Raw genomic sequence first — 21744 nt, 5'->3', positions numbered from 1 at the left:
TAGACACCTCCTCCTCCTCCTCCACATGGACTACTGCCCCCTGGAGGACTGGTGGTGTAATACACAACAACACATAGTTAATATAGACACCTCCTCCTCCTCCTCCTCACAGGACTACTGCCCCCTGGGGGACTGGTGGTGTAATACACAACAACACATAGTTAATATAGACACCTCCTCCTCCTCCACACAGGACTACTGCCTCCCCTGGAGGACTGGTGGTGTAATACACAACAACACATAGTTAATATAGACACCTCCTCCTCCTCCACACAGGACTACTGCCCCAACACATGGAGGACTGGGGGGACTGGTGGTGTAATACACAACAACACATAGTTAATATAGACACCTCCTCCTCCTCCTCCACACAGGACTACTGCCCCCTGGAGGACTGGTGGTGTAATACACAACAACACATAGTTAATATAGACACCTCCTCCTCCTCCACCTCCTCACAGGACTACTGCCTCCTGGAGGACTGGTGGTGTAATACACAACAACACATAGTTAATATAGACACCACCTCCTCCTCCACCTCCTCACAGGACTACTGCCCCCTGGGGGACTGGTGGTGTAATACACAACAACACATAGTTAATATAGACACCTCCTCCTCCTCCTCCTCCACACAGGACTACTGCCCCCTGGAGGACTGGTGGTGTAATACACAACAACACAGTTAATATAGACACCTCCTCCTCTTCCTCCTCCTCCACCTCCTCACAGGACTACTGCCCCCTGGGGGACTGGTGGTGTAATACACAACAACACATAGTTAATATAGACACCTCCTCCTCCTCCACACAGGACTACTGCCCCTTGGGGGACTGGTGGTGTAATACACAACAACACATAGTTAATATAGACACCTCCTCCTCCTCCACACAGGACTACTGCCCCCTGGAGGACTGGTGATGTAATACACAACAACACATAGTTAATATAGACACCTCCTCCTCCTCCACACAGGACTACTGCCCCCTGGGGGACTGGTGGTGTAATACACAACAACACATAGTTAATATAGACACCACCTCCTCCTCCTCCCAGGACTACTGCCCCCTGGGGGACTGGTGGTGTAATACACAACAACACATAGTTAATATAGACACCACCTCCTCCTCCACACAGGACTACTGCCCCCTGGAGGACTGGTGGTGTAATACACAACAACACATAGTTAATATAGACACCTCCTCCTCCTCCACACAGGACTACTGCCCCCTGGAGGACTGGTGGTGTAATACACAACAACACATAGTTAATATAGACACCTCCTCCTCCTCCTCCACACAGGACTACTGCCCCCTGGGGGACTGGTGGTGTAATACACAACAACACATAGTTAATATAGACACCTCCTCCTCCTCCCAGGACTACTGCCCCCTGGGGGACTGGTGGTGTAATACACAACAACACATAGTTAATATAGACACCACCTCCTCCTCCACACAGGACTACTGCCCCCTGGAGGACTGGTGGTGTAATACACAACAACACATAGTTAATATAGACACCTCCTCCTCCTCCACACAGGACTACTGCCCCCTGGGGGACTGGTGGTGTAATACACAACAACACATAGTTAATATAGACACCTCCTCCTCCTCCTCACAGGACTACTGCCCCCTGGAGGACTGGTGGTGTAATACACAACAACACATAGTTAATATAGACACCTCCTCCTCTTCCTCCTCCTCCTCCACCACAGGACTACTGCCCCCTGGTGGACTGGTGATGTAATACACAACAACACATAGTTAATATAGACACCTCCTCCTCTGCCTCCTCCTCCTCCACCACACAGGACTACTGCCCCCTGGTGGACTGGTGATGTAATACACAACAACACATAGTTAACCTCTTACCTCTACCTGGGACGCTTGCGTCCCAACTAGAGCTCTGGAAATGCAAATGCGCTACGCTAAATGCTAATAGTATTAGTTAAAACTCAAAAGTTCATTAAAATACACATGCAGGGTATCAAATTAAAGCTACACTCGTTGTGAATCCAGGCAACAAGTCAGATTTTTAAAATGCTTTTCGGCGCCAGCATGAGAAGCTATTATCTGATAGCATGCACCAATACACTACAACAGAAAAGCACAGCAGGGGACGTAAACAAAATAATTAGCATTTCGGCGTTACACAAACCGCACAATAAAATAGAAAACAGTCATTACCTTTCACCATCTTCTTTGTTGGCACTCCTAGATGTCCCATAAACACTATTTGGGTCTTTATTTCGATTAAATCGGGCCATATAAAGCCAAGATATCGTTATATGTAGACTGTGTGATAAACGAAAAAAACAGCGATTTCACAACGTAACGTCATTTTTTAAAATTCAAAAAGTAGACGATAAACTTTCACAAAACACTTCGAAATACGTTTGTAATGCTACTTTAGGTATTAGTAAACGTTAATAAGCGATAAAAATCATCCGTAGGCGATGTAAATATCATTAGCTGTCGTCTTGGAAAAAATTTCAGGAGAGAGCTCTTCCGGAATGATCTGGGCGGAGACCGGAGGTAAGCGGTGCCCCTCTTTCGGTTCAACCAAGAATCAAAGATGATTAAATTCACAAGATACTCGACTACATGGGGATGCTGTGGGAGTTGAATGCTCGGTCTTATCTAATTCGGCTCACTGTTAACAATTGCTGGAAGTGGCGCAAGGATATTTATTTCCATTTTCTGTGATCAGGTTTTCCTGCGCTTTCCGATGTAACGCACGTTATGTAATAGCCACAGTCGTGATTTAACCAGTTTTAAAAACGTCCGAGGGTTTCCTATCCACACATTCTAACCATATGAACGTACTATATTCCTGGCATGAGTAGCAGGGCGCTGAAATGTTGCGCGATTTTTAACAAAATGTTCAAAAAAGTAGAGGGTAGGAGCAACTAGTTAATATAGACACCTCCTCCTCTTCCTCCTCCTCCTCCACACAGGACTACTGCCCCCTGGTGGACTGGTGATGTAATACACAACAACACATAGTTAATATAGACACCTCCTCCTCTTCCTCCTCCTCCTCACAGGACTACTGCCCCCTGGGGGATTGGGTAGGACTGTATCATGACTTGACATTGACACTGTTATCCCAGACAGACCTCCTGTCAACCCACTCAGCTAGACACTCGTTACTACTAGATGAAACAATCAGTTTTCCACACAGCCAGTCTCACCTGGTGTAGTCCACGGTGGTTCCCGGTCCGTCGGACGCTAGGACCTTACGGTTCCTCTTGGCTTTGCTCCTCTCCACGCTTCCCTTTATATAGCTGCTCTGATTGGCTGCCTCTGTTCCGGCCACGCCCGCAAGCTTGCCGGCCCTCCTCCCTTCTTCTCTGTTGGTCTTAATCTTCCTCTGAGGTTCTCCTCCTTTCATCCCACTCTCCATCAGAGGCCTTACGGAAGCCTTCTCCTCCTCCTCTTCCTCCTCCCTCCTCCTCCTCTTCTCAGACTTGGTGTCTGGAGCTTTCATCCCACTCTCCATCAGAGGCCGTACGGAAGCCCTCTCCTCCTCTACGTCACGTTTGAGGTTGCAGAGTTTTACAGTCTCGGTGAGCTCCACTCCGGGAGATTTGATTCGGGGCACCTCCATCTCCTTATCAGACATAGTCCTCTCCTCCTTTCTCGTCTTCCTCTTCTTCTCCTCCTCCTCCTTCCTCATCCTCCTCTTCTCAGACTTGGTGTCTGGAGCTTTGTCAGGGTCTCTCTCCTGTTCTCTACCCATCCTGATGTCAGCCTCTCTCCTGGGCTTGTCCTCTCTCCCTGAGCCCCTGTCCTGCCGAAACCCTGGATCTCTCTTCCCTCTCTGCTCCTCCTTGGCTGGTCTGGAATGGTCCAGGTCTGTTCTAAACTGATCCGGGCCGGTTCTAACCGGATTAAACTGGTTTGGGTCGGTTCTGACAGGTTTAAACTGGTCTGGGTCGGTTCTGACAGGTTTAAACTGGTTTGGGTCGGTTCTGACAGGTTTAAACTGGTCTGGGTCGGTTCTGACAGGTTTAAACTGGTTTGGGTCGGTTCTAACCGGTTTGAATAGGTCTGGGTTGATTCTAACTGTGTCAAGCTGGTCTGCGTGGGGTTTAGGAGGAGGTCGTTTGGGAGCTGATGCTAGGGGCGCAGGGTGTTGCAGTTCCATCTCTCTCTGGGGGGAGGTGCAAGAGTCTGGTTGGAGAGGAATAGATTCATCTTTGACCCGTTTGGCTGACGGTTCTGTTAGAGACGTCTTCCGGTAGGCTAAACCGGCTGTACCGGTCTGGTCCCGGTCTGTACCGGTCTTGTCCCGGTCTGTACCGGTCTGGTCCAGGTCTGTCTCTCTAACGGTCTTCCAGCTCTTGGACGATGAGTCTTTCCTCGCTACGCTGGAGTCCGGTCCACGTTTATAGACCCTGTCACTGTTTCTCCTCACTTCCTCCTCCTTACTGTCCCTGGTCCACCTATCAGCTTTGTCCGGGACTGAGTCTGAGGCGTCGCTGTCTATTGGCTCGTCCCGTACTGGGGTGGAGTCGTCATGGCTTGACGAACCAACGGGAGTACTCCCGGTTCTCTTCTTCTTCTTCTCCTCTTTCCGAGCGTCGTCCGTAGAGTCAGAAGCACTGAAGGACTCCCCTCCCCCTCTCCCCTGCTCAGTCCTCCTCTTCTTCCTCTTCCTGTGCTTCTGCTCTTTCAGGTCGGAGGTCACAGTGACCGCGGGAGAGGCGGCGCTCGACGACGGATCTCTCTCACCCTTTGCGACCTTCAGTGGCGTCTGATGATCCTGATTGGCTGACCGGGACAGCGGCAGAGTTCCAAACTGCTCAGCACACTTCTCCTGATAAGTCATTGGCTGGTTCCTGCCCCTGGGGGAGGGGTGTGAGGGAGGAGGAGGATAGCCCTCACCTCGCCTCCTCCCTCGACTGAAGGGGGAGGATCCACGGTCCGGGCGGGGTCGGGGGGAGGGGTAGAAGTCCGAGGGTGGAGGAGGGTTGTAGGGGTCTCTGTCTCGTCCGGCTGGGGGTGCCACAGGGGCGGGGGCGAAACCAAGGGGGGGTCGGCCCCTGTAGGGAGGGGGGTTATTGGGAGGAGGGTTGTGGGAGTTGTAGTTTTTGTAGTATTTCTCATACCATTCCCTGTACTCCTTCTCCCACTCCCGGTACCTCTCCCTCTCGTACGGGTCTTTGTGCTCTGGACCTCGGTCGAACACCGCCGGCTCCCGATCCCTCTCCCGGGTCCGGCCCGGGTACTTCCTCTCACCCTCCGGTGGCGCTCCAGCAGCGGCAGGCTTCCGGGAGCTTGGGGGTGGAGGAGTGTGGGTCCGGTACCCCCCATGGCCAGGTGATCTAGAGCGCGACCGGTAACCTCGTCCCCGTCCTCTCCCCCGTCCCGCCCCTCCACCGTCCCTGAAAGGCGGCGGCGAGCGTGATCGGCGGTAGCCACGGGAACGGGAGCGGTAGCCGCGAGGTCGTCCGTGGCGGCGGGAGTACGGAGAAGAGCGGGAGTAAGACCTGGAACGGGATCTGGATCTGGAACGGGATCTGGAACGACTGGAGGAACGGGAGTACGAACGAGAACGGGAACGGGATTTGGAGTAGGATGAGCTACTGTAGGACGACCTAGACCTGGAGACAGAGAGAGAAATGGATAGATGGAGAGAGAGAGAAAGAGACAGAGAGAGAGAGAGAAAGAGACAGAGAGAGACAGAGAGAGAGACAGAGAGAGAGAGAGAGACAGAGACAGAGAAATGGACAGATGGAGAGAGAGAGAGAAATGGACAGAGAGAGATAAATGGACAGATGGAGAGAAAGAGAGACACAGAGAGAGACAGATGGACAGAGAGAGAGAAATGGACAGATGGAGAGAGAGAAAGAGAGAGATGGGGAAGAGATTAAGTGTTAGTAGTATAGAATACTATTATATGAGTAAAGAATACTATTTTTCAGAGATAGAATATGGACTAGATGGAGAGGGTATTATACGAGTATTATACCTGGAGAGAATTATATGAGTATTATACTGGATTAGTATTAGAATACTATAGTCTCTCTCCTTCTGTATTATAGAATACTATTATATGAGTATTATATGGAATACAGATTAATGAGTATAGTGGAATAAGAGAGTCTCTATGTTCTATTATATGAGTATTATACCTGGAATAAGAGTCTCCTCTCCTTCTGTATTATACTATTATACCTGGACTAAGAGAAACTCCTCTCCTGTATTATATGAGTATTATACCTGGAATAAGAGAGTCTCCTCTCCTTCTGTATTATATGAGTATTATACCTGGAATAAGAGAGTCTCCTCTCCTTCTGTATTATATGAGTATTATACCTGGAATAAGAGTCTCCTCTCCTTCTGTATTATATGAGTATTATACCTGGAATAAGAGAGTCTCCTCTCCTTCTGTATTATATGAGTATTATACCTGGAATAAGAGTATTATATGAGTATTATACCTGGAATAAGAGAGTCTCCTCTCCTTCTGTATTATATGAGTATTATACCTGGAATAAGAGAGTCTCCTCTCCTTCTGTATTATACCTGGAATAAGAGAGTCTCCTCTCCTTCTGTATTATATGAGTATTATACCTGGAATAAGAGAGTCTCCTCTCCTTCTGTATTATATGAGTATTATACCTGGAATAAGAGAGTCTCCTCTCCTTCTGTATTATATGAGTATTATACCTGGAATAAGAGAGTCTCCTCTCCTTCTGGATTATATGAGTATTATACCTGGAATAAGAGAGTCTCCTCTCCTTCTGTATTATATGAGTATTATACCTGGAATAAGAGAGTCTCCTCTCCTTCTGGATTATATGAGTATTATACCTGGAATAAGAGAGTCTCCTCTCCTTCTGTATTATATGAGTATTATACCTGGAATAAGAGAGTCTCCTCTCCTTCTGTATTATATGAGTATTATACCTGGAATAAGAGAGTCTCCTCTCCTTCTGTATTATATGAGTATTATACCTGGAATAAGATTATATGAGTATTATACCTGGAATAAGAGAGTCTCCTCTCCTTCTGTATTATATGAGTATTATCTGTACCTGGAATAAGAGAGTCTCCTCTCCTTCTGTATTATATGAGTATTATACCTGGAATAAGAGAGTCTCAGAGAGTCTCCTTCTGTATTATATGAGTATTATACCTGGAATAAGAGAGTCTCCTCTCCCTGGAATAAGAGAGTCTCCTCTCCTTCTGTATTATATGAGTATTATACCTGGAATAAGAGAGTCTCCTCTCCTTCTGTATTATATGAGTATTATACCTGGAATAAGAGAGAGTCTCCTCTCCTTCTGTATTATATGAGTATTATACCTGGAATAAGAGAGTCTCCTCTCCTTCTGTATTATATGAGTATTATACCTGGAATAAGAGCGTCGTCTCTCCTTCTGTATTATATGAGTATTATAGCTGGAATAAGAGTCTCCTCTCCTTCTGTATTATATGAGTATTATACCTGGAATAAGAGAGTCTCCTCTCCTTCTGTATTATATGAGTATTATACCTGGAATAAGAGAGTCTCCTCTCCTTCTGTATTATATGAGTATTATACCTGGAATAAGAGAGTCTCCTCTCCTTCTGTATTATATGAGTATTATACCTGGAATAAGAGAGTCTCCTCTCCTTCTGTATTATATGAGTATTATACCTGGAATAAGAGAGTCTCCTCTCCTTCTGTATTATATGAGTATTATACCTGGAATAAGAGTCTCCTCTCCTGTATTATATGAGTATTATACCTGGAATAAGTATTATACCTGGAATAAGAGTCTCCTCTCCTTCTGTCTCCTGGAATAAGAGAGTCTCCCCTTCTGTATTATATGAGTATTATACCTGGAATAAGAGAGTCTCCTCTCCTTCTGTATTATATGAGTATTATACCTGGAATAAGAGTCTCCTCTCCTTCTGTATTATATGAGTATTATACCTGGAATAAGAGAGTCTCCTCTCCTTCTGTATTATATGAGTATTATACCTGGAATAAGAGAGTCTCCTCTCCTTCTGTATTATATGAGTATGGAATAAGAGAGTCTTCTACCTGGATTATATGAGTATTATACCTGGAATAAGAGTCTCCTCTCCTGTATTATATGAGTATTATACCTGGAATAAGAGAGTCTCCTCTCCTTCTGTATTATATGAGTATTATACCTGGAATAAGAGAGTCTCCTCTCCTTCTGTATTATATGAGTATTATACCTGGAATAAGAGAGTCTCCTCTCCTTCTGTATTATATGAGTATTATACCTGGAATAAGAGAGTCTCCTCTCCTTCTGTATTATATGAGTATTATACCTGGAATAAGAGAGTCTCCTCTCCTTCTGTATTATATGAGTATTATTATATGAGTATTATACTGGAATAAGAGAGTCTCCTCTCCTTCTGTATTATATGAGTATTATACCTGGAATAAGAGAGTCTCCTCTCCTTCTGTATTATATGAGTATTATACCTGGAATAAGAGTCTCCTCTCCTTCTGTATTATATGAGTATTATACCTGGAATAAGAGAGTCTCCTCTCCTTCTGTATTATATGAGTATTATACCTGGAATAAGAGAGTCTCCTCTCCTTCTGTATTATATGAGTATTATACCTGGAATAAGAGAGTCTCTCCTTCTGTATTATATGAGTATTATACCTGGAATAAGAGTCTCCTCTCCTTCTGTATTATATGAGTATTATACCTGGAATAAGAGAGTCTCCTCTCCTTCTGTATTATATGAGTATTATACCTGGAATAAGAGAGTCTCCTCTCCTTCTGTATTATATGAGTATTATACCTGGAATAAGAGAGTCTCCTCTCCTTCTGTATTATATGAGTATTATACCTGGAATAAGAGAGTCTCCTCTCCTTCTGTATTATATGAGTATTATACCTGGAATAAGAGAGTCTCCTCTCCTTCTGTATTATATGAGTATTATACCTGGAATAAGAGATTATATGAGTATTATACTCCTCTCCTTCTGTATTATATGAGTATTATACCTGGAATTATACCTGGAATAAGAGAGTCTCCTCTCCTTCTGTATTATATGAGTATTATACCTGGAATAAGAGAGTCTCCTCTCCTTCTGTATTATATGAGTATTATACCTGGAATAAGAGAGTCTCCTCTCCTTCTGTATTATATGAGTATTATACCTGGAATAAGAGAGTCTCCTCTCCTTCTGTATTATATGAGTATTATACCTGGAATAAGAGAGTCTCCTCTCCTTCTGTATTATATGAGTATTATACCTGGAATAAGAGAGTCTCCTCTCCTTCTGTATTATATGAGTATTATACCTGGAATAAGAGAGTCTCCTCTCCTTCTGTATTATATGAGTATTATACCTGGAATAAGAGAGTCTCCTCTCCTTCTGTATTATATGAGTATTATACCTGGAATAAGAGAGTCTCCTCTCCTTCTGTATTATATGAGTATTATACCTGGAATAAGAGAGTCTCCTCTCCTTCTGTATTATATGAGTATTATACCTGGAATAAGAGAGTCTCCTCTCCTGTATTATATGAGTATTATACCTGGAATAAGAGAGTCTCCTCTCCTTCTGTATTATATGAGTATTATACCTGGAATAAGAGAGTCTCCTCTCCTTCTGTATTATATGAGTATTATACCTGGAATAAGAGTCTCTCTCTCCTTCTGTATTATATGTATTATACCTGGAATAAGAGTCTCCTCTCCTTCTGTATTATATGAGTATTATACCTGGAATAAGAGAGTCTCCTCTCCTTCTGTATTATATGAGTATTAATAAGAGAGTCCTGGTATTATACCTGGAATAAGAGAGTCTCCTCTCCTTCTGTATTATATGAGTATTATACCTGGAATAAGAGTCTCCTCTCCTTCTGTATTATATGAGTATTATACCTGGAATAAGAGAGTCTCCTCTCCTTCTGGATTATATGAGTATTATACCTGGAATAAGAGAGTCTCCTCTCCTTCTGTATTATATGAGTATTATACCTGGAATAAGAGTCTCCTCTCCTTCTGTATTATATGAGTATTATACCTGGAATAAGAGAGTCTCCTCTCCTTCTGTATTATATGAGTATTATACCTGGAATAAGAGAGTCTCCTCTCCTGTATTATATGAGTATTATACCTGGAATAAGAGAGTATTATATGAGTATTATACCTGGAATAAGAGAGTCTCCTCTCCTTCTGTATTATATGAGTATTATACCTGGAATAAGAGTCTCCTCTCCTTCTGTATTATATGAGTATTATACCTGGAATAAGAGAGTCTCCTCTCCTGTATTATATGAGTATTATACCTGGAATAAGAGAGTCTCCTTCTGTATTATATGAGTATTATACCTGGAATAAGAGAGTCTCCTCTCCTTCTGTATTATATGAGTATTATACCTGGAATAAGAGAGTCTCCTCTCCTTCTGTATTATATGAGTATTATACCTGGAATAAGAGAGTCTCCTCTCCTTCTGTATTATATGAGTATTATACCTGGAATAAGAGAGTCTCCTCTCCTGTATTATATGAGTATTCTACCTGGAATAAGAGGGTCTCCTCTCCTTCTGTATTATATGAGTATTATACCTGGAATAAGAGAGTCTGGAATAAGGAATAAGAGAGTCTCCTCTCCTTCTGTATTATATGAGTATTATACCTGGAATAAGAGAGTCTCCTCTCCTTCTGTATTATATGAGTATTATACCTGGAATAAGAGAGTCTCTCCTTCTGTATTATATGAGTATTATACCTGGAATAAGAGAGTCTTATATTATGAGTATTATACCTGGAATAAGAGAGTCTCCTCTCCTTCTGTATTATATGAGTATTATACCTGGAATAAGAGAGTCTCCTCTCCTGTATTATATGAGTATTATACCTGGAATAAGAGAGTCATCTCCTTCTGTATTATATGAGTATTATACCTGGAATAAGAGAGTCTCCTCTCCTGTATTATATGAGTATTATACCTGGAATAAGAGAGTCTCCTCTCCTTCTGTATTATATGAGTATTATACCTGGAATAAGAGAGTCTCCTCTCCTTCTGTATTATATGAGTATTATACCTGGAATAAGAGAGTCTCCTCTCCTTCTGTATTATATGAGTATTATACCTGGAATAAGAGTCCTCTCCTTCTGTATTATATGAGTATTATACCTGAGAGTCTCCTCTCCTTCTGTATTATATGAGTATTATACCTGGAATAAGAGGGTCTCCTCTCCTTCTGTATTATATGAGTATTATACCTGGAATAAGAGAGAGTCTCCTCTCCTTCTGTATTATATGAGTATTATACCTGGAATAAGAGAGTCTCCTCTCCTTCTGTATTATATGAGTATTATACCTGGAATATTATTATGAGTATTATACCTGGAATAAGAGAGTCTCCTCTCCTTCTGTATTATATGAGTATTATACCTGGAATAAGAGAGTCTCCTCTCCTGTATTATATGAGTATTATACCTGGAATAAGAGAGTCTCCTCTCCTTCTGTATTATATGAGTATTATACCTGGAATAAGAGAGTCTCCTCTCCTTCTGTATTATATGAGTATTATACCTGGAATAAGAGAGTCTCCTCTCCTTCTGTATTATATGAGTATTATACCTGGAATAAGAGAGTCTCCTCTCCTTCTGTATTATATGAGTATTATACCTGGAATAAGAGAGTCTCTCCTCTCTGTATTCTGAGTATTATATGAATAAGTATTATACCTGGAATAAGAGAGTCTCCTCCTCTCCTCTCTGTATTATATGAGTATTATACCTGGAATAAGAGAGTCTCCTCTCCTTCTGTATTATATGAGTATTATACCTGGAATAAGAGAGTCTCCTCTCCTTCTGTATTATATGAGTATTATACCTGGAATAAGAGAGTCTCCTCTCCTTCTGTATTATATGAGTATTATACCTGGAATAAGAGAGTCTCCTCTCCTTCTGTATTATATGAGTATTATACCTGGAATAAGAGAGTCTCCTCTCCTTCTGTATTATATGAGTATTATACCTGGAATAAGAGTCTCCTCTCCTCTGTATTATATGAGTATTATACCTGGAATAAGAGTCTCCTCTCCTTCTGTATTATATGAGTATTATACCTGGAATAAGAGAGTCTCCTCTCCTTCTGTATTATATGAGTATTATACCTGGAATAAGAGTCTCCTCTCCTGTATTATATGAGTATTATACCTGGAATAAGAGAGTCTCCTCTCCTTCTGTATTATATGAGTATTATACCTGGAATATTATATGAGTATTATACCTGGAATAAGAGAGTCTCCTCTCCTTCTGTATTATATGAGTATTATACCTGGAATAAGAGAGTCTCCTCTCCTTCTGTATTATATGAGTATTATACCTGGAATAAGAGAGTCTCCTCTCCTGTATTATATGAGTATTATACCTGGAATAAGAGTCTATTATATGAGTATTATACCTTAAGAGAGTCTCCTCTCCTTCTGTATAAGAGAATAAGAGTCTCCTCTCCTTCTGTATTATATGAGTATTATACCTGGAATAAGAGAGTCTCCTCTCCTTCTGTATTATATGAGTATTATACCTGGAATAAGAGAGTCTCCTCTCCTTCTGTATTATATGAGTATTATACCTGGAATAAGAGAGTCTCCTCTCCTTCTGTATTATATGAGTATTATACCTGGAATAAGAGAGTCTCCTCTCCTTCTGTATTATATGAGTATTATACCTGGAATAAGAGAGTCTCCTTCTGTATTATATGAGTATTATACTCCCTTTCTGTATTATATGAGTATTATACCTGGAATAAGAGAGTCTCCTCCTTCTGTATTATATGAGTATTATGGAATAAGAGTATTATACCTGGGAATAAGAGAGTCTCCTCTCCTTCTGTATTATATGAGTATTATACCTGGAATAAGAGAGTCTCCTTCTGTATTATATGAGTATTATACCTGGAATAAGAGAGTCTCCTTATTATATGAGTATTATACCTGGAATAAGAGAGTCTCCTCTCCTTCTGTATTATATGAGTATTATACCTGGAATAAGAGAGTCTCCTCTCCTTCTGTATTATATGAGTATTATACCTGGAATAAGAGCGTCGTCTCTCCTTCTGTATTATATGAGTATTATACCTGGAATAAGAGAGTCTCCTCTCCTTCTGTATTATATGAGTATTATACCTGGAATAATTATACCTGGAATAAGAGAGTCTCCTCTCCTTCTGTATTATATGAGTATTATACCTGGAATAAGAGAGTCTCCTCTCCTTCTGTATTATATGAGTATTATACCTGGAATAAGAGTCTCCTCTCCTTCTGTATTATATGAGTATTATACCTGGAATAAGAGAGTCTCCTCTCCTTCTGTATTATATGAGTATTATACCTGGAATAAGAGAGTCTCCTCCTGTATTATATGAGTATTATACCTGGAATAAGAGAGTCTCCTCTCCTTCTGTATTATATGAGTATTATACCTGGAATAAGAGAGTCTCCTCTCCTTCTGTATTATATGAGTATTATACCTGGAATAAGAGAGTCTCCTCTCCTTCTGTATTATATGAGTATTATACCTGGAATAAGAGAGTCTCCTCTCCTTATATGAGTATGTATTATATGAGTATTATACCTGGAATAAGAGAGTCTCCTCTCCTTCTGTATTATATGAGTATTATAAGAGAGTCTCCTGGATTATAAGAATAAGAGTCTCTCTCTCCTTCTGTATTATATGAGTATTACCTGGAATAAGAGTCTCCTTATACCTGGAATAAGAGAGTCTCCTCTCCTTCTGTATTATATGAGTATTATACCTGGAATAAGAGAGTCTCCTCTCCTTCTGTATTATATGAGTATTATACCTGGAATAAGAGAGTCTCCTCTCCTTCTGTATTATATGAGTATTATACCTGGAATAAGAGAGTCTCCTCTCCTTCTGTATTATATGAGTATTATACCTGGAATAAGAGAGTCTCCTCTCCTTCTGTATTATATGAGTATTATACCTGGAATAAGAGAGTCTCCTCTCCTTCTGAGTATTATACCTGAATAAGTATTATACCTGGAATAAGAGAGTCTCCTCTCCTTCTGTATTATATGAGTATTATACCTGGAATAAGAGAGTCTCCTCTCCTTCTGTATTATATGAGTATTATACCTGGAATAAGAGAGTCTCCTCTCCTTCTGGATTATATGAGTATTATACCTGGAATAAGAGAGTCTCCTCTCCTTCTGTATTATATGAGTATTATACCTGGAATAAGAGAGTCTCCCTGGAATAAGAGAGTCTCCTCCTTCTGTATTATATGAGTATTATACCTGGAATAAGAGTCTCCTCTCCTTCTGTATTATATGAGTATTATACCTGGAATAAGAGTCTCCTCTCCTTCTGTATTATATGAGTATTATACCTGGAATAAGAGAGTCTCCTCTCCTCCTGGAATCTTCTGTATTATATGAGTATTATACCTGGAATAAGAGAGTCTCCTCTCCTTCTGTATTATATGAGTATTATACCTGGAATAAGAGAGTCTCCTCTCCTTCTGTATTATATGAGTATTATACCTGGAATAAGAGAGTCTCCTCTCCTTCTGTATTATATGAGTATTATACCTGGAATAAGAGAGTCTCCTCTCCTTCTGTATTATATGAGTATTATACCTGGAATAAGAGAGTCTCCTCTCCTTCTGTATTATATGAGTATTATACCTGGAATAAGAGTCTCCTCTCCTTCTGTATTATATGTATTTTACCTGGAATAAGAGAGTCTCCTCTCTGTATTATTATTATGGAATAAGAGTCTCTCTCCTTCTGTATTATATGAGTATTATACCTGGAATAAGAGAGTGGAATACCTGGAAGAGATTATATGAGTATCCTCTCCTTCTGTATTATATGAGTATTATACCTGGAATAAGAGAGTCTCCTCTCCTTCTGTATTATATGAGTATTATACCTGGAATAAGAGAGTCTCCTCTCCTTCTGTATTATATGAGTATTATACCTGGAATAAGAGAGTCTCCTCTCCTTCTGTATTATATGAGTATTATACCTGGAATAAGAGTCTCCTCTCCTTCTGTATTATATGAGTATTATACCTGGAATAAGAGAGTCTCCTCTCCTTCTGTATTATATGAGTATTATACCTGGAATAAGAGAGTCTCCTCTCCTTCTGTATTATATGAGTATTATACCTGGAATAAGAGAGTCTCCTCTCCTTCTGTATTATATGAGTATTATACCTGGAATAAGAGAGTCTCCTCTCCTTCTGTATTATATGAGTATTATACCTGGAATAAGAGGAATAAGAGTCTCCTCTCCTTCTGTATTATATGAGTATTATACCTGGAATAAGAGAGGAATAAGAGAGTCTCCTCTCCTTCTGTATTATATGAGTATTATACCTGGAATAAGAGAGTCTCCTCTCCTTCTGTATTATATGAGTATTATACCTGGAATAAGAGAGTCTCCTCTCCTTCTGTATTATATGAGTATTATACCTGGAATAAGAGAGTCTCCTCTCCTTCTGTTATTATTATACCTGGAATAAGAGTATTATACCTGGAATAAGAGAGTCTCCTCTCCTTCTGTATTATATGAGTATTATACCTGGAATAAGAGAGTATTATATGAGTATTATACCTGGAATAAGAGAGTCTCTCTCCTTCTGTATTATATGAGTATTATACCTGGAATAAGAGAGTCTCCTCTCCTTCTGTATTATATGAGTATTATACCTGGAATAAGAGTATTATATGAGTATTATACCTGGAATAAGAGTCTCCTCTCCTTCTGGATTATATGAGTATTATACCTGGAATAAGAGAGTCTCCTCTCCTTCTGTATTATATGAGTATTATACCTGGAATAAGAGAGTCTCCTCTCCTTCTGTATTATAGAGTATTATACCTGGAATAAGAGAGTCTCCTCCTTCTGTATTATATGAGTATTATACCTGGAATAAGAGAGTCTCCTCTCCTTCTGTATTATATGAGTATTATACCTGGAATAAGAGAGTCTCCTCTCCTTCTGTATTATATGAATAAGAGAGTCTCCTCTCCTTCTGTATTATATGAGTATTATACCTGGAATAAGAGAGTCTCCTCTCCTTCTGTATTATATGAGTATTATACCTGGAATAAGAGAGTCTCCTCTCCTTCTGTATTATATGAGTATTATACCTGGAATAAGAGAGTCTCCTCTCCTTCTGTATTATATGAGTATTATACCTGGAATAAGAGAGTCTCCTCTCCTTCTGTATTATATGAGTATTATACCTGGAATAAGAGAGTTATTCTGTATTATATGAGTATTATACCTGGAATAAGAGAGTCTCCTCTCCTTCTGTATTATATGATTATATGGAATAAGAGTATTATACCTGGAATAAGAGAGTCTCCTCTCCTTCTGTATTATATGAGTATTATACCTGGAATAAGAGTCTCCTCTCCTTCTGTATTATATGAGTATTATACCTGGAATAAGAGAGTCTCCTCTCCTTCTGTATTATATGAGTATTATACCTGGAATAAGAGAGTCTCCTCTCCTTCTGTATTATATGAGTATTATACCTGGAATAAGAGAGTCTCTCCTCTCCTTCTGTATTATATGAGTATTATACTCCTTCTGTATTATATGAGTATTATACCTGGAATAAGAGAGTCTCCTCTCCTTCTGTATTATATGAGTATTATACCTGGAATAAGAGAGTCTCCTCTCCTTCTGTATTATATTATATAGTATTATACCTCCTTCTGTAATAAGAGAGTCTCCTCTCCTTCTGTATTATATGAGTATTATACCTGGAATAAGAGAGTTATATGAGTATTATACCTGGAATAAGAGAGTCTCCTCTCCTTCTGTATTATATGAGTATTATACCTGGAATAAGAGAGTCTCCTCTCCTTCTGTATTATATGAGTATTATACCTGGAATAAGAGAGTCTCCTCTCCTTCTGTATTATATGAGTATTATACCTGGAATAAGAGAGTCTCCTCTCCTTCTGTATTATATGAGTATTATACCTGGAATAAGAGAGTCTCCTCTCCTTCTGTATTATATGTATTATACCTGGAATAAGAGAGTCTCCTCTCCTTCTGGATTATATAGTATTATACCTGGAATAAGAGTCTCCTCTCCTTCTGTATTATATGAGTATTATACCTGGAATAAGAGTCTCTCTCTCTCCTTCTGTATTATATGATATGGTATTATACCTGGAATAAGAGAGTCTCCTCTCCTTCTGGAATATTATATCTGTATTATACCTGGAATAAGAGAGTCTCCTCTCCTTCTGTATTATATGAGTATTATACCTGGAATAAGAGTCTCCTCTCCTTCTGTATTATATGAGTATTATACCTGGAATAAGAGAGTCTCCTCTCCTTCTGTATTATATGAGTATTATACCTGGAATAAGAGAGTCTCCTCCTCCTTCTGTATTATATGAGTATTATACCTGGAATAAGAGAGTCTCTCTCCTTCTGTATTATATGAGTATTATACCTGGAATAAGAGAGTCTCCTCTCCTTCTGTATTATATAGTATTATACCTGGAATAAGAGAGTCTCCTCTCCTTCTGTATTATATGAGTATTATACCTGGAATAAGAGAGTCTCCTCTCCTTCTGTATTATATGAGTATTATACCTGGAATAAGAGAGTCTCCTCTCCTTCTGTATTATATGAGTATTATACCTGGAATAAGAGAGTCTCCTCTCCTTCTGTATTATATGAGTATTATACCTGGAATAAGAGTCTCCTCTCCTTCTGTATTATATGAGTATTATACCTGGAATAAGAGTGTCTCCTCTCCTTCTGTATTATATGAGTATTATACCTGGAATAAGAGAGTCTCCTCTCCTTCTGTATTATATGAGTATTATACCTGGAATAAGAGTCTCCTCTCCTGTATTATGAGTATTATACCTGGAATAAGAGAGTCTCCTCTCCTTCTGTATTATATGAGTATTATACCTGGAATAAGAGAGTTATCCTGGAATAAGAGAGTTCTGTATTATATGAGTATTATACCTGGAATAAGAGTCTCCTCTCCTTCTGTATTATATGAGTATTATACCTGGAATAAGAGAGTCTCCTCTCCTTCTGTATTATATGAGTATTATACCTGGAATAAGAGAGTCTCCTCTCCTTCTGTATTATATGAGTATTATACCTGGAATAAGAGAGTCTCCTCTCCTTCTGTATTATATGAGTATTATACCTGGAATAAGAGAGTCTCCTCTCCTTCTGTATTATATGAGTATTATACCTGGAATAAGAGAGTCTCCTCTCCTTCTGTATTATATGAGTATTATACCTGGAATAAGAGAGTCTCCTCTCCTTCTGTATTATATGAGTATTATACCTGGAATAAGAGTCTCTCTCTCCTTCTGTATTATATGAGTATTATACCTGGAATAAGAGAGTCTCCTCTCCTTCTGTATTATATGAGTATTATACCTGGAATAAGAGAGTCTCCTCTCCTTCTGTATTATATGAGTATTATACCTGGAATAAGAGAGTCTCCTCTCCTTCTGTATTATATGAGTATTATACCTGGAATAAGAGAGTCTCCTTCTCCTATTATATGAGTATTATACCTGGAATAAGAGTCTCCTCTCCTTCTGTATTATATGAGTATTATACCTGGAATAAGAGAGTCTCCTCTCCTTCTGTATTATATGAGTATTATACCTGGAATAAGTATTATACCTGGAATTATACCTGGAATAAGAGTCTCCTCTCCTTCTGTATTATATGAGTATTATACCTGGAATAAGAGTCTCCTCTCCTTCTGTATTATATGAGTATTATACCTGGAATAAGAGAGTCTCCTCTCCTTCTGTATTATATGAGTATTATACCTGGAATAAGAGAGTCTCCTCTCCTTCTGTATTATATGAGTATTATACCTGGAATAAGAGTCTCCTCTCCTTCTGTATTATATGAGTATTATACCTGGAATAAGATTATATGAGTATTATACCTGGAATAAGAGTCCTTTCTGTATTATATGAGTATTATACCTGGAATAAGAGAGTCTCCTCTCCTTCTGTATTATATGAGTATTATACCTGGAATAAGAGAGTCTCCTCTCCTTCTGTATTATATGAGTATTATACCTGGAATAAGAGAGTCTCCTCTCCTTCTGTATTATATGAGTATTATACCTGGAATAAGAGCGTCGTCTCTCCTTCTGGATCTTTCTGTACTCCAGCAGCTCCTTGGCAAAGTCGTTGGTGAACTCATCCAGCTTGGACTCTTCCCGGTTACCGTAGCGACAGTCGGAGCTGGGGGACGACAGGAGGAGGAGGAAGATATTTGGACAACGGTAGGAGAAGTAAGACGAGAGAAGCAATACCGTAAAAAGTTCAACAAGGTTTTCCCCGTCGTATTTTCAATGATAAACTAAGAGGCGGATCGAAACAGACTTGGCCTGAGACTTTAGTTCAGTGGGCTAACAGTCAGAGCAGCACGCGGGCACGAGACCCAGTCGCTCACACAATACATATTAGCAGAGAAGAATGACATCACACAAAGGTGTCAAAACTCAACTCCTCAGTCAGTCCATCAGAACGACAGTCAGAATGACAGTCAGTCCATCAGAACGACAGTCAGAATGAGACAGTCCTGACCTGAAAGATCAACTCCTCAGTCAGCCCATCAGAATGACAGTCAGTCCATCAGAACAGTCAGTCCGTCAGAACAACAGTCAGTCCGTCAGAACAACAGTCAGACTGACAGTCAGTCCATCAGAACAACAGTCCAGACTGACAGTCAGTCCATCAGAACAACAGTCAGACCAACAGTCAGAATGACAGTCAGTCCATCAAAACAACAGTCAGACCAACAGTCAGAATGACAGTCAGTCCATCAGAACAACAGTCGGACTGACAGTCAGTCCATCAGAACAACAGTCAGAACAACCGTCAGACTGACAGTCAGTCCATCAGAACAACAGTCGGACTGACAGTCAGTCCATCAGAACAACAGTCAGACCAACAGTCAGAATGACAGTCAGTCCACCAGAACAACAGTCAGACTGATAGTCAGTCCATCAGAACAACAGTCAGAACAACAGTCAGACTGACAGTCAGTCCATCAGAACAACAGTCAGACTGACAGTCAGTCCATCAGAACAACAGTCAGACTGACAGTCAGTCCATCAGAACAACAGTCAGACAACAGTCAGACTGACAGTCAGTCCATCAGAACAACAGTCAGAATGACAGTCAGAATGACAGTCAGTCCATCAGAACAACAGTCAGTCCATCAGAACAACAGTCAGACTGACAGTCAGTCCATCAGAACAACAGTCCGACTGACAGTCAGTCCATCAGAACAACAGTCAGAACAACAGTCAGACCGACAGTCAGAACAGCAGTCAGACTGACAGTCAGTCCATCAGAACAACAGTCAGACTGACAGTCAGTCCATCAGAACAACAGTCAGACTGACAGTCAGTCCATCAGAACAACAGTCAGACTGACAGTCAGTCCATCAGAACAACAGTCAGAACAACAGTCAGACTGACAGTCAGTCCATCAGAACAACACAGACTGACAGTCAGTCCACCAGAACAACACAGACTGACAGTCAGTCCATCAGAACAACAGTCAGACTGACAGTCAGTCCATCAGAACAACAGTCAGACACAGTCAGTCCATCAGAACAACAGTCAGACACAGTCAGTCCATCAGTCCATCAGAACAACAGTCAGACACAGTCAGTCCATCAGAACAACAGTCAGAATGACAGTCAGAATGACAGTCAGTCCATCAGAACAACAGTCAGTCCATCAGAACAACAGTCAGACTGACAGTCAGTCCATCAGAACAACAGTCAGAATGACAGTCAGAATGACAGTCAGTCCATCAGAACAACAGTCAGTCCATCAGAACAACAGTCAGACTGACAGTCAGTCCATCAGAACAACAGTCCGACTGACAGTCAGTCCATCAGAACAACAGTCAGAACAACAGTCAGACCGACAGTCAGAACAGCAGTCAGACTGACAGTCAGTCTATCAGAACAACAGTCAGACTGACAGTCAGTCCATCAGAACAACAGTCAGACTGACAGTCAGTCCATCAGAACAACAGTCAGACTGACAGTCAGTCCATCAGAACAACAGTCAGACTGACAGTCAGTCCATCAGAACAACAGTCAGAACAACAGTCAGAACAACAGTCAGAACAGCAGTCAGAACAACAGTCAGACTGACAGTCAGTCCATCAGAACAACAGTCAGACTGACAGTCAGTCCATCAGAACAACAGTCACACTGACAGTCAGTCCATCAGAACAACAGTCAGACTGACAGTCAGTCCATCAGAACAACAGTCAGACTGACAGTCAGTCCATCAGAACAACAGTCAGACTGACAGTCAGTCCATCAGAACAACAGTCAGAACAACAGTCAGACTGACAGTCAGAACAACAGTCAGAACAACAGTCAGAACAACAGTCAGAACAACAGTCAGAACAACAGTCAGTCTATCAGAACAACAGTCAGTCCATCAGAACAACAGTCAGAACAACAGTCAGAACAAGTCAGTCTATCAGAACAACAGTCAGAACAACAGTCAGAACAACAGTCAGAACAACAGTCAGAACAACAGTCTGTTTACTCACTTATCCTTCAGCCTCTTCTGTTGTCTGTAGAACTCATCCTTGGACAGGAAGGAAGAGGAGGGGATTGGCTTCCCGGCGAGGGGGGGCTGGGTGTTGGGGGCGCCCAGGGGGGTTGGTGACTCCTGGGGTAGGGGGTAGCCAGGAGGGGGCAGGGAGTAG

General features: G+C 40.9%; 1 protein-coding gene across 1 annotated transcript in view; it reads right to left on the bottom strand.

Annotated features, from left to right (window-relative positions):
- Nucleotides 1–21744, bottom strand: part of LOC135570237 (E3 ubiquitin-protein ligase RBBP6-like) — an 85298-nt gene that overhangs the window by 6120 nt on the left and 57434 nt on the right. The window contains exons 15-17 of the mRNA XM_065016347.1: nt 21586–21744; nt 19123–19242; nt 3194–5608 (exon numbers count right to left, since the gene is read on the bottom strand). The exon at nt 21586–21744 is cut by the window's right edge and continues 180 nt beyond it. Coding sequence (XP_064872419.1) covers nt 3194–5608; nt 19123–19242; nt 21586–21744 — 2694 coding nt within the window. The remainder of the gene's footprint in view (nt 1–3193; nt 5609–19122; nt 19243–21585) is intronic.

This window comes from Oncorhynchus nerka, unplaced genomic scaffold (genome assembly GCF_034236695.1).
Source record: "Oncorhynchus nerka isolate Pitt River unplaced genomic scaffold, Oner_Uvic_2.0 unplaced_scaffold_1007, whole genome shotgun sequence".
In the NCBI taxonomy this organism is placed as follows: Eukaryota; Metazoa; Chordata; class Actinopteri; order Salmoniformes; family Salmonidae; genus Oncorhynchus; species Oncorhynchus nerka.
Note: the sequence above shows the minus strand (reverse complement) of the source record. Positions and strands in the feature narration are given on the sequence as shown.